Source organism: Dasypus novemcinctus, chromosome 15 (genome assembly GCF_030445035.2).
Source record: "Dasypus novemcinctus isolate mDasNov1 chromosome 15, mDasNov1.1.hap2, whole genome shotgun sequence".
Classification (NCBI taxonomy): domain Eukaryota; kingdom Metazoa; phylum Chordata; class Mammalia; order Cingulata; family Dasypodidae; genus Dasypus; species Dasypus novemcinctus.
In genome coordinates this window covers 17377365-17389914 of record NC_080687.1, presented here as the reverse complement: position 1 = coordinate 17389914, position 12550 = coordinate 17377365, and the positions used below count along the sequence as shown (strand labels likewise).

At 42.2% G+C, this 12550-nt stretch overlaps 2 protein-coding genes across 5 annotated transcripts in view; one reads left to right on the top strand and one right to left on the bottom strand.

Moving 5' to 3' along the window:
• Positions 1-11976, top strand: part of IL17D (interleukin 17D) — a 36191-nt gene extending 24215 nt beyond the window's left edge. The window contains exons 2-3 of the mRNA XM_071208188.1: positions 6010-11040; positions 11500-11976. Coding sequence (XP_071064289.1) covers positions 6010-6328 — 319 coding nt within the window. The 3' untranslated portion in view covers positions 6329-11040; positions 11500-11976. The remainder of the gene's footprint in view (positions 1-6009; positions 11041-11499) is intronic.
• The window catches only part of EEF1AKMT1 (EEF1A lysine methyltransferase 1), a 44269-nt gene continuing 43690 nt past the window's right edge, over positions 11972-12550 (bottom strand). For all 4 annotated transcript variants that reach the window (XM_058276334.2, XM_058276335.2, XM_058276336.2 and 1 more), the window contains one exon: positions 11972-12260. In XM_058276334.2, the coding sequence (XP_058132317.1) occupies positions 12124-12260 (137 nt within the window). In that variant the 3' untranslated portion in view covers positions 11972-12123. The remainder of the gene's footprint in view (positions 12261-12550) is intronic.

Below are 12550 nucleotides of genomic sequence, written 5' to 3'. Positions count from 1 at the left end.
TTATTTATCCTCTGTTCAGATGTTCTATGTAATGCAGTGAAGGCAGTGCTGAGAAAGGCCTGCATTGAAAAAGAAGGAAGAAGAGTTAAATATCAAAGACCTAACTGCACACCTGGAGGAACTAGAGAAAGAAAGAAAGAAAAAAAAAAAAAAAAAAAGCAAACAAATCCCAAAGCAAGCAGAAAGAAAGAAATAATGAAGATGAGAGCAAAAATAAATGAAATTAAAATAAAAAATAAAAAAAACAATAAAGAGAATTAAATCCAGAAGATTAACAAAGTTGACAAATCCTTAGAAAAAAAAAGAAAGGGGCAAATAAATAAAATCAGAAATGAGAGTGGGGATTCACCACTGTCCCCAAAGAAATAAAAAGGACCATAAGAGGATATTAGGAACAACTGCATGCCAACAAATTAGCCAACTTAGATGAAATGGATAAATTCCTAGAAACATACAAACAGCCTACACCAACTCTAGAAGAAACAGAAGACCACAAAAGATCAATCACAAGTAAAGAGATTGAATCAGTTATCAAAAACCTCCCCAAAATGAAAAGTCCAAGACTAGATGGCTTCACAGGTGAATTCCACCAAAACATTCCAATCACATTTGATAATTAACTTTTCCATTTCTGGAAAAAAAAAAAAAAAAAAAAGATGGCAGGATTTTTATTGGGTTCTTAGTAGATCTGTAAATCAATTTGGGTAAACTTGACATCTTAACAATATTTAATCTTTCAGTTCATGAGCACAGAATGCCCTTCCACTTATTTAGGTATGTTTTGATTTCTTTTAGCAATGTTGTATAGTTTCCTGTGTAACAAGTGCTTTACATCCTTAGTTAAATTTTTTCAGAGATATTTGATTTTTTAGTTGCTATTATAAATGGTATTTTTTTCTTGATTTCCTCCTCAGCTTGCTCATTACTAGTATATAGAAACACTACTGATTTTTTTTTTTTTTTGCATGTTCATCTTCTATCCTTCACTTGCTGAACTCATTTATTAGCTCTACTAGCTTTCTTTGTTATAGATTTTTTGGGTTTTTCTTTTTAATATATAGAATCATATCATCTGCAAATAAAGTTTTACTTCTTCCTTTCCAATTTGCATGCCTTTATTTCTTTTTCTTGCCTCACTGCTCTAGCTGGAATTTCTAGCACAATGTTGAGTAAGAGTGGTGACAGTGGGCATCCTTGTCTTGTTATGGATCTTAGAGGGAAAGCTTTCAACCTCTCCCCATTGAGCACAATGTTGGCTGTGGGATTTTTTTATGTACCCTTTATTGTGTTGAGGAAGTTTCCTTCTATTCTTACCTTTTGAAGTGTTTTTGTCAAGAAAGGATGCTGGATTTTGTCAAATGCCTTTTCTGCATCAATAGGGATCATTATGTGATTTTGCTCCTTCACTCTGTTAATGTGGTGTATTACATTAATTGCTTTTCTTGTGTTAAACCAGCCTTGCATACCTTCTTGAGCAAACTGTATAATTCATTTAATATGTTGTTGGATTCTATTTGTCAGTATTTTGTTGAGAACTTTTGCATCTAAATTCATAGACCGTTCTGTAATTTTCTTTTCTCGTAGCTTCTTTATCTGACTTTGGTACTAGGGCAATGTTGGCTTTATAGAAGAAGTGAGATAATGTTCCCACCTCCTCAATTTTTGGAATAGTTTGAGCAGGATTGTCATTAGTTCTTTTTGGAAAGCACTCTTTTCCATACTTCTCTCACCTGTCTTTTTCTTTCATCCCGCAGAACTCTCCTTGAGTATTTCTTTTATGATGGGCTTCTTATTTAAGGATTCCCTCAGTTTCTGTCTATCTGTGAATATTTTAATCTCTCCTTTATTTTTGAAGGACAGTTTTTGTTGGTATAGAATTCTCGGCGGGCAGTTTTCTCTTTCAGTACCTTAAATATGTCATCCCACTGCCTTCTCCCCTCCATGGTTTCTGATGAGAAATCAGCCCTTAGTCTTACTGAGCTTACCTCGTCCGTGACAGATCACTTTTCTCTTGCTTTCGGGATTCTCCTTATCTTTGGCATTTAACAATCTGATTAGTATGTGTCTCAGACTATTTCTGTTAGGATTTATTCTGCTTGGAGTACACTCTGCTTCCGGGGCATGGACATTTATGTCCCTCATAGGAGTTGGGAAATTTTGAGTCGTCATTTCCTTAAACACTCTTGCCCTTTTGCCCTTCTCTTCTCTCTCTAGGACACCCAAAATGTGTATGTTTTTGCAATTTGTGCTGCCAATTCAATTCCCTGAGTCCCTGCTCAATTTTTTCCATTTTTTTCTCTATCTATTCATCTATCTGTTCAGTTTCAAATGTCCAATTTTCTAATACACTAATCCTTTCCTCTGCCTGCTCAATTCTGCTTTTGTGATTCTAGTGTATTTTAATCTCTTCTACTGTGCCTTTTTATTACCACAAGATCTGTTGTTTTTCTTTGTATGTTTTCAGTTTCTTCTGTAGGCTCACCCAGTGTCTTTTTAATATTCTTTATCTCATCTCTCATATTCTTGAATTGATTTACATTTGTTTGGACATCTCTAAGTAATTTTTCCAAATTCTGTATCTCCTCCAACTTATTAATTTGTTCCTTTGAACGGACCATATCTTCCAGTTTCTTAGTACAGCTTCTAGTTTTTTGCTGGTGCCTAGGCATCTGCTTATCTTGATGAGTTTACTCTGATGGTCAGTTTCTTTCTCTTGTCTGGGATTTTATTGTTTGGTTTTGTGATAAGGCTCTTTTTCGACACTCATTTCAGCTTATTTTAATTCTTTAGACTTGCCTGTCTTTGATCAAAACTGGGCTAGGGACCCATGAAGGTGGTGCAGAGCAGCTCCAAAGAGCCACCTTCTCTGCGGTGGCCTGTCTTAATCTCCTGTCCTTGCAAGTCCAAGCACTGCCACCTGGCTTCACCCTGTGCCCACCTGCACCCTCCTGTGCCCGGTGAGACCTACCCCATGGCCATTCGTGCTGCTTCTCCACTGCTCCCAGCACCCTGCTAGGTCACCCTCACAGCCCCCCAGCACCTGGGAGGATGCACACGCCACTCCACCCCCATCCAGCAAGGTCACCCACGAGTCCCCTGTGCTACTCAGCTACTCGGCACTGCTCTCCCTCCATCCTACAGGCCAGGCACGGACACTTGTGCACCACTTCTGCTGCTCCTACGCCACGTCTCCCACTCCGTACAGGGCCACCCACCCAGGGTGCCGCACGTTCCGCTGCTTACCTCCCCTTTCCCTGTGATCCCTGGGGCAACCCGTGTGAGCCGCCCATGCCACTCCTGCATGGCTGCCCCCACCCCTAGCCTGTCCTGCCATTTCTGGAGGATGCGGCCATGCTCTACTTTGCCACTTGGGTCTCCTCCCTTTACATTTTAAGAGTCTTTCACTGACTCGGTATGAAGGACAGGGAGCCAACATGAACCCCTGACTCACCATCACTCTCTCTATCCCCATGGCTTAGCCTTCACCACACTGTGACAGCGCGTGCGCCATGAGAGAGAACAGTGCTGTCTTCCCTTGCGGGGGTGAGTTCTCTCTCAGAGGCACAGGGGGTTGCGGGAGTATGGAGAAAGCAAAGGCAAGTTTGAAAACTCTTTAAAAAAGATAGCTACTTAAATTGGGCCTTAAAACGTGGCCAGATTCATGGAGTCACTGTGGACTTTGGGGCAAGGGCATTGTGAGCAAGAATGGATGTGGCACCAGCCAGGAGCCCCCAGTGGTGAGCGTTGTGGGATGACCAGGGTCAAGCAGGAAGACGGTGATGGGTAGTTGGAGAGTGATGTGGGTAAGGACCAGTAGTGGAGGCCTCGGAAGGCAAAGCAGGGGAGTCTGGAGTTTTCCTGCCAGAAGAGGTGGCACAGGAAACCTGTGCATGAGAATGGCCAGCTGGGGCGCGGGAACCAGGTGGAGGAAGGTGGGAAAGGTAAGGGCAGGCCATTGCCAAGTCAAGTGTGTGCGCAGGTGAATGTTTTTGCTTCCTAGACAAGTGTGTGACAGTGCAATTGGCTCTGGGCTCTCAACCCCACCTCTCTTCTTTGCAGCTCAGCAATGACCACGGTCAAGGGGCCCGTGCCTGAGTGTGCAGCTACCAGCAGGGTTGCCCCACCCTGGGAACTCTGGCTTCCCCCAGCATTGCTGCATTTCCCCGGTGGCCCAAACTGGAAGCCTGCCAACCACTTCTGACCTTTTCTTTGACCTCACCCCGCTCAGTCAAACAGCGGCCAAATACTTAACCGTGTGTCTCTCGGCTCTAGAATGTTCAGGTTTCAGGGCTAGCGTGGTCATCGGGCTGAGCCTTTACCATCCTCTCTGGGTGCCTTGAGAGGTCATCCTCACCCTCTCTGTCCAGTGCTATGTTTTAGGCTTTCCTGGTCCTGCCCTCCTGGCTCCCCCCCCCCCCCCGCCATGACCCTGGATCCCCAACCCCCAACCTACCTGTTCTGTGGCTGCCAGCACTTCTTGAGGTACAGACTCTTGGTTTTTTTGGCATCCCACAGGAAAAGAGGATGCCTTGGAGGATGATGGTGTGAAATACATCAAGTATGAATTGTCATTCTCTCTCAACTACTCCAGGCTGGCCAGGGCAACCCCAGGGCAGCTTCAGCTTCTGTGCAGAGGAAGGCAGCCCACCGAGGGACCTGAGACACAGGCCACCTTGTGGCTCTGTGGGCCACTGGCACTAGCTCCCTGTCCTCGTGGGCGTGGAGCTGCCGGTGGCTCCGTGGCACCGACCATGTGGCTGACCACACGCAGCACCGTGTTGGGGCTGGCACAGCCCTTGACACGTCCCATTGGAGAGAGGCACCTCTGGGACCTCCACTCCCAGCCAGAGCCGCGGCTCATCATGCGCTACAGTGTGTATAGGTCGTTGACAACATGAAAGTCCCTACGTTAGCCATTTTCAAGTACACAATTAAGTGTTATTAATTATATTCACAATGTTGTGCTGTCGTCACCGCCATCAATTACCAAAACTTTTCCTCACATCAAACAGAAACTCTGTACCCATTAGTCAATAACTCTCCCTGCCCCTCCTTCCAGCCCTGGGCAACCTTTCATCTACTTTTTAAAAACATTTTTAACTTTTAAAGAAGCTTTAGATTATGTAAGTGTTACGTAAAAAATATAGGGGATTCTCATATATGCCCCATCCCCTTCTCCTCCTACACTTTCCTGCATTAACAACCTTCAGTAGTGTGGTGCATTTGTTAAACTTGATTAACATGTATTGAAGTGTTGCTGCTAACTGTGGACGATAGTTTGCATTATAGTTTACACTCTATTCTGTACAATTTTGTAAGTTATGACAAAATATACGACCTGTATCCGTCTTTGCAGTGTCAAGCAGGACAACTCCAGTGCCCCCAAAATGCCCCCATATTACACCTCTTCTTCCCTGTTCCTTCCCTCAGAACCTGTGGTGGCTACTGCTTCCACATCAGTGATAAAAGTTCTTCCATTGCCAGAATAATAGTAAGTCTATAATAGAATGATAATATCACTTACATGGAATCATACAATATTTGTCCTTTTTGTCTGACTTATTTCACTCAGTATAATGCTTTCAAGGTTCATATATAATGCAGCATCAATCAGAACTTCTTTGTGGCCAAGTAACATTCCATCTTATAAGTACTTGGGTTGTCTCCGCCTCTCGGCTGTTGTGAGTGCATTTTATTTCTATAGTTGCATATGGCAGACCCTGGAAAGTGGCTTTATGGAACGGCACAAGGAAGTGCCAACTGTAAGTGCTGCTTCCATCCTTGACGACATCTGCCCTGGGTTGTGGTTTTGCATGGACACCCGTTGTGGGAGGAAGTGGCAGGCCATCCCTTGGCAATGTCTGTTTAATTCCCGGCCCCAGCACTTATTCTCTCCGTATTTCCCCGGTCCTAGGGGCAAACATCTCCCAGGTACTATCTTTTCCCAGTATGTCACGTGCCTCAGTTGCCCCCAAAGCATGACTCCACTGATGTTTTCTTCCTGCACAGAATTTCCTACGACCCCGCGAGGTACCCCAAGTACCTGCCTGAGGCTTACTGCCTGTGCCGGGGCTGCCTGACCGGGCTGGCCGGGGAGGAGGACTTCCACTTCCGGAGCACGCCCGTGTACATGCCCACGGTGGTCCTGCGGCGGTCGCCGGCCTGCGTGGGGGGCCGCTACGTGTACACGGAGCACTATGTCACCGTGCCCGTGGGCTGCACCTGCGTCCCGGAGCAGGACAAGGAGGCCGAGAGCCTCAACTCCAGCATGGACAAGCAGGCCCTGAAGCTCGCGCTCAGCCCCCACGACAAGCCCGCCGTGCCCTGAGGCTGCTCAGCAGTGGGGCCAACGAAGCAGCCTCTGGGGAGAGGAAGCTAAGTCACAGAGGAACTGGGGAGCACTTTCGGTCTGGAGTAGTTAGCTAGCAAGTTCATTTGACACTGGCATTCCTTTTTTGTTGTTGTTTGTCTTTTTGAGGCAGCTAGTCAGGGTTGTTGAAAGTGGATGAGCAATTGGGCAGGTACAGAGCACCTGTCCTACTGGGCATAAGGCCCTGGGCAGACCACACAGTAACCTGTGCTGAGGAAGTTTATGAATGCACTTGGAGGCTCCACACACCCCAGCCCCCTGAAGTGGGCGCTGTGTGTGACGGCTGCTGTGAAAGGAACTCAAGTAAGGATCGAGAAGGCGCTGCTTACTTACCAGTAAGTTAAATGGTGGCCTTTCTCCCTGTGGTACATCAGAGCCTCCACCACAGATGGACAGACAGACGGGTAGATAGATAAATAGGTATGCTTTTGTTTAAAAAACAACAACAAACTTTAAAAAATGTATTAAAAAAGAGAATATATACCTATTTTTTCAACTGTTTTGAATAGAGGTAAGAAACTATTTTTAAATTAGTAATTAAGAGTTCCTATTCACTGTTTACTTCCTCCCATAGTAGGAGTTTTTAAAAAGCTTAATTGGAATCCTCAGATAAGCTTTGTAGCTAGTGCCGTGGCACATTGCTGACAATAACTAAAGGAACCATGTGAGTTTGACTTAACCTACCTTCCAGAGACCTTCACAGACTGTTAAATGAACCAATGGAATACACAAAAGGCTTATTTGACCCAGGAAGAAGCTAAGAATTCCACACATCAAACTTGGTTTTATTCACAAGTATATAAATGGACTCAGTTTTTTAAAGAAGTTTACATTTTTGAAAGCCAGTAGGGCCAACTGGTGGATATTTATATTGGGTTTAGCCTCAGAGCCTGCTATTAAATAAAGATACGATGTGGACTGTGATATCGTTGCCAGTTCTTCAGGAAGAGTCCCTAGGCTGGATGTTAACAGCTTCAGAACCTAGCTAAGTATGAAGAGGGAAAAGGGGCCAAATTAGAATTTCCAGAGATCAATACTGGAGGCCTCTGCAATATGAACTAAATCCTTACTCTTTAGGTTGAAGGTCTAGTCCATGAACAAAATTATTTGTAAAAAGTGGAAATTCTTTTTAAATCATTAAAACAATGGTAGGTGGAGGGTATGTTGCTTATGAGCATTTCTCTCTGGCTTCTGCTTTGATGAGCTCATATATTTTGGGGAGAAACAATTTGTTAATTAAGGACTTCACTTTAACTTAGTTTAATGGTTGAGTTCTAAACTAATCAAGATTTGATTTGGTCTTATTATAGAATGATAAACCAGTCAGGTAAAGTCAATATCTTTACAATTTTTGGTCTTTTGTGACACCCCAAGCAACATCAAAAAGTATCCTTTATTTATAGACATTTCACTGCTAATTTTCAGCTCTCACAAAAATAATGGGGATTTAGCTTCTTTACCTTTACCAATCAGCCTTGTTTTGATCTGGATGGAAAGTTCACTGAGAGAACTTCCAGCTTGTACTAAGTATTGACAGGAGTTGTACATAAAAAACACCATCACTGTGCAAAATCCAGATTTTCCAAATAAAATATTCAAAATTGAATGTGATAGCTGTGGATATAGTTCTGAACAAGTTGGGAAATTTTCTTTCCCTGGTACAGCCCTTGGGAAAAAAATGGTAGTGGTATATCTAGAATAAATTTTTGTCCTGAAAAGAGAAGTTTCAGAGCAAACTTTTTGTTGCCAGGTCAGAGCAACGACAATTTGTAAACTAAAAAAAATGCCTTTCAAACCAGTGATTTGGGTAATTGTTTTGATCATTTGTATTTTCCAGATCTCTCCTTAGGTACAAATAGTACAAAAATCAGAGGATAGTAAACTAGGGAGAATAAACTGTTTGCATGAGGAAAATGCATGAGGAAAATATCACTATTTTGTTAATTGCATTACTTACTATTTTAACTAAACTTAGCTTGTTAAAAGAAATAGTAGCACATTCCCGATGGAAGACATTAATTGTCCATTCTAAGAACTAAAGAGGTAACCTGTACTCTGAATGCAAAATTCATACATCTAGTAAATATTTATTGAGCACCCGCTCTGTTCCAGTCACTGAGCTCTTGGGAGACAACAGTAAACAGGATACAATATCTGTCCTGTGTGAATGAAGAAATTGCACAGCTGTCAAAGCAGAATTACCCTTAAATGTGCCATGTCCTCTGACGCAGGAAGTGTTAATCCCCGTGAATGAGTAACTTTGCCTCACTGAGTGAAATTTCCCTGAGCTAAATTTCCCTCACCTATAAAATGAGATAGTGCCACCCACCTCACAAGAGTTATTGTGAGAATTAAATACCATTTTTAAAGTACCCATCACAGTGCCTGATATTGGTCCAAATCATTTATAAGCTTCATGTAAAATAAACACCAAGTTCTTTTTTTCTTCATTATGTCTGTTGCGTTAGCAGATTATATCACTTAAATATGACTATATTTTTTGTATAAAGGAAAAGTTTAAAATGAAATCTACAGAACTTTCACTAGGCAGCAACAATTAGATATAATATGGTAAAATTAGAAGGTGGTGATTATGTAGGGGAGAAACTTTCAATGAATAACAAAATCTTACTGATACAGAATTTTGTTCTCTGGTTAAAACTGAAGTTATTGGGGGGGGGCTTGGTGTCATGTGTTATCAAATGTATAGAAATTTACTGGCTAGAGTAATTATGTCAAATGTATAGAAATTTACTGGCTAGAGTAATTATGTCAGCCAGATTTCAATGACACACCTTTATTTTCTTCTTTTCTCAGTAACATTTTGCTTATTATTTCATGCAGTTAACATGGACTCATCTCATTTACATTGAGTCTATGAATTTCTAGGCTCTGGGGAGTAACAATGCTTAATTATTGTAAATTTCAGTTTCTCCCCCCACCTCGATCCCACAGAGCATGCATTTTCTTTAGATAGGTGCTGCCTTGAGGATTTTGCGGCAGCCCTTAGAATCAAGATACCTCGCTGGTTGTTGAAGATGTTTTCCAACCCAAGGGCGGTTTTTCTACTGTATGCCTGTCTACTAAAACAATTTGGGAATACTAAAAAGGATTCTGCAGATGTCAGCAGGTCCACATTCAGGGGCCAATTACTCATTTTATTGACTCTCTTTTAGGGCAAAGGGCTCATTTTTAGTAACTGGTTTCAGCTCTGATTTTAAAAAGGAATGGAAGGGGAAAGAGCTGAAATTCCTGACTGAAATGGGGTTTTAAAGTTACCCGCAGGGGAGTGGATGAGGTTCAAGCTTCCCACATTGGAAGTCCTGGATTTGGTCCCCTGTGCCTCCTGAAAACAAACAACAGGAAAAAAAACAAGCAAAACAAATGAAAAAACCAACTCAGGGGAGCTGAGTTCCCACATAAGAGGTCCGGGGTTCAATCCCTGGCCCCAGTACATAGCTGAGTAGTTATAAAGGGAACCTTTGAACATTGTTAGCAAAATTGAACTTAACTGTCCTTGCCCTCACTACTTACATTGTGGGTGTTTTGTGTCTCAGTGCAAATTTTTAAATCAGGAAACCAAGATGTCTATTAAAGTAGTCCTTTTAATTTCTTGCTCTTTGGGAAGGTGTAAGAGATTAGGGTGCTTCCTAAGAATGCATAAGGCTTATTTCAATCTGTTATCCACTTTGCAGAGACATAAAAACCCAGTGGAAAGCGCTGCCTTCCAGCCTTCCTCACACCCTCTTCCTTGGCTGGCCAGAGTTGTGTTGTTAGCAACATTACAGAGACACAGTTAAAATGAAGGCACCAAGGAACACACCAGACCTAATTAATTTTTTAAGGCTCTCAGAGGTATATTTGCAAAATTTTTTATGAAATCCAGAAGTGGGTCATTTATAAACATAGATTTGCTAAAATTGAAATCACATAAGGGGTCCAGTGTAATAAAATTTATGTTGGCTGCTTATTAAACAAAAATTTAATTACCTCATCTTGTAAGGTTCGTAACTTAAGATGTGTAAATTTTTAATTTGAGCCTTGCCTGCCCTTTCCTTCTCTCACCCCCTATGAAGAAATAAGGTTTCTTTACTTCATCTAAATAGATTTATAGGACAACTAAAATTCTGTTATTTCTAGACTACTACTACTCCCACAATTACTAAGTTTCTAGACCTAACTTGTTACTATAATTTGTTACTGGCCTAGGTAATCTTTAGCAAACCAATTCATAAGTAAATAATAAGATGGGGTTCATTTTTAAAAAACACATTTATTGAATGAAACTTAACATGTGCCATGTGCTGGTATATTGACAGACATATAAATGTCTCATAAAAATACAAAGCAATTTTTAGAGTAAATTACTTAAAAATTGTCCAAATATATGATAATCGAGTCTGAGAAATAAGAGTAACAAACCATAGGATCAAAAGGATCAATATTTAACCAGTGTTTATTGATCGGTGGCTTCCAGTTTGCATGGTCTCCCTCCTCTACCTCAGTACCAGTCAGGATAAGCTGGACTTGGCTCCAGTAACTACCATTCACCAGTCAGTTTTGAGCTGTGAAGGCTGATTCCTCGCTCCCTCCAGGCTGGCTCTGGCTCTGCAGCTCGGGAGGACTTGGACGGCAGAGCAGCCTTTGCTGGGAACACTGCTGCTCACTGGGTAAGGGGAAATCAGGCTCTCATCTTTTATCCTTTAAAGCAAGTCACAATGTGTGTGTGTGTGGGGGGGGTTGATCCTTTCCTAGAGAGAGGGTGTTTTGTTGTTCTCTACCTTTACAATTTTGTCATTTCGAGACTGTCGTATAAATGGATTCGTGTAGTATGTGAACTCTTTGGGTTGGCTTTTTCACTCAGCACATGCTCTTGAGAGCCATGCATCCTGGTGGTTGCGTGGATCAGTGGTTTGTTCCTTTTAATTGCTGAGTGGTATTCTGTAGTATGGATGAATGATGAGAATAATAGAGTATCATCGTGAAGCAGGTGTAGCTCAGTGGTTGAGCACCTGCTTCGCATGTACGAGGTCCCGGGTTCAATCCCTGATACCTCCTTTAAAAAAAAATGTCACTATCCCCAATTCCTTTTGTAAAAATGGTTACAGATGGTATTTTCATTTCCTCAGTAAATCAGAGCCTCTGACTTGGCCTTCCATGAGGATGCTGAAGCTGAGCTGAGGCTATAATCCTGACATCACTCCCATAACCAGGAAGAAAAGGAAGACTCCAAAAGGCTCTCAGACGCTTCTTCCCAGGATTATCAACTTATTTCACAGAGGCAAGTCTTGTCTCCTAGACGGGCCGGAGCCTAAGCAGGACCAGGGCTCCCTTACAAGTCAGTTCTCCAGTGCTACAAGAGAGCTGGTGGGAATCATCAGCAGTCCCTGGAGCACAGTCAGAGCCCATTTCAAGGGAATGCAAGGACCTGGCCTAACTCAGCAGGCCTTGGCTTCACTACACTGTTTGCACTTCTGTTTCATATATATGTAAAGTGAAGAGACTGGATTAAATTCTAAATTTTCTTCCAACTGTAATCCATGGACTGGAGTTCGCAGAAGAGCCCCGAGCTCTAGAGTACCCTCAATAAAGAAACAGTAATGAGATGCCGTACTTTTTATTTTGAAAATTAGGCCAGGGTAGCCCCATTGAGGTCTGGGGTGGGTAGTTAATAACTTTTTAATCTACTAAAAAAAATAAAAAGAGGGAACTGTCTCACAGGGTCCTTCACTGTATTGTATCAGTATCTATAGCTAGTTTTCATGGTCTAGTCCAGAATTATAATTCACGTAACAGCGGAACTCATTTGCCAAATTCCGGGTATGTTTGGGAATAAACTTGCACATCCTCACTCCAAGGAGTTTTATTGCCTCTTCTTCCATGATGGCACCTGAAGAGGATAGATCAAACGAGTCCAAAGGTGAGCAATGCTAATTGTGAGTTCAGTGCCTATCACATACCTGGAGGGGATTCTAAACTAATATCCTTGAGACACTAAGTTGACAGTGCTACTCAACAAATAAGGGACTAGAAGTCAGTTCTTTATAGCGCTGTTGCCTTGTCAACATTTTTGCAAATTACCTAGTTACATCTCCTTTCCTTTTCACAAAATATTTAATGATTTTTCTACCTCTGCAAAGCTAAGATGCTTAGAAATTCAGAAACACATTTATGTTCCAC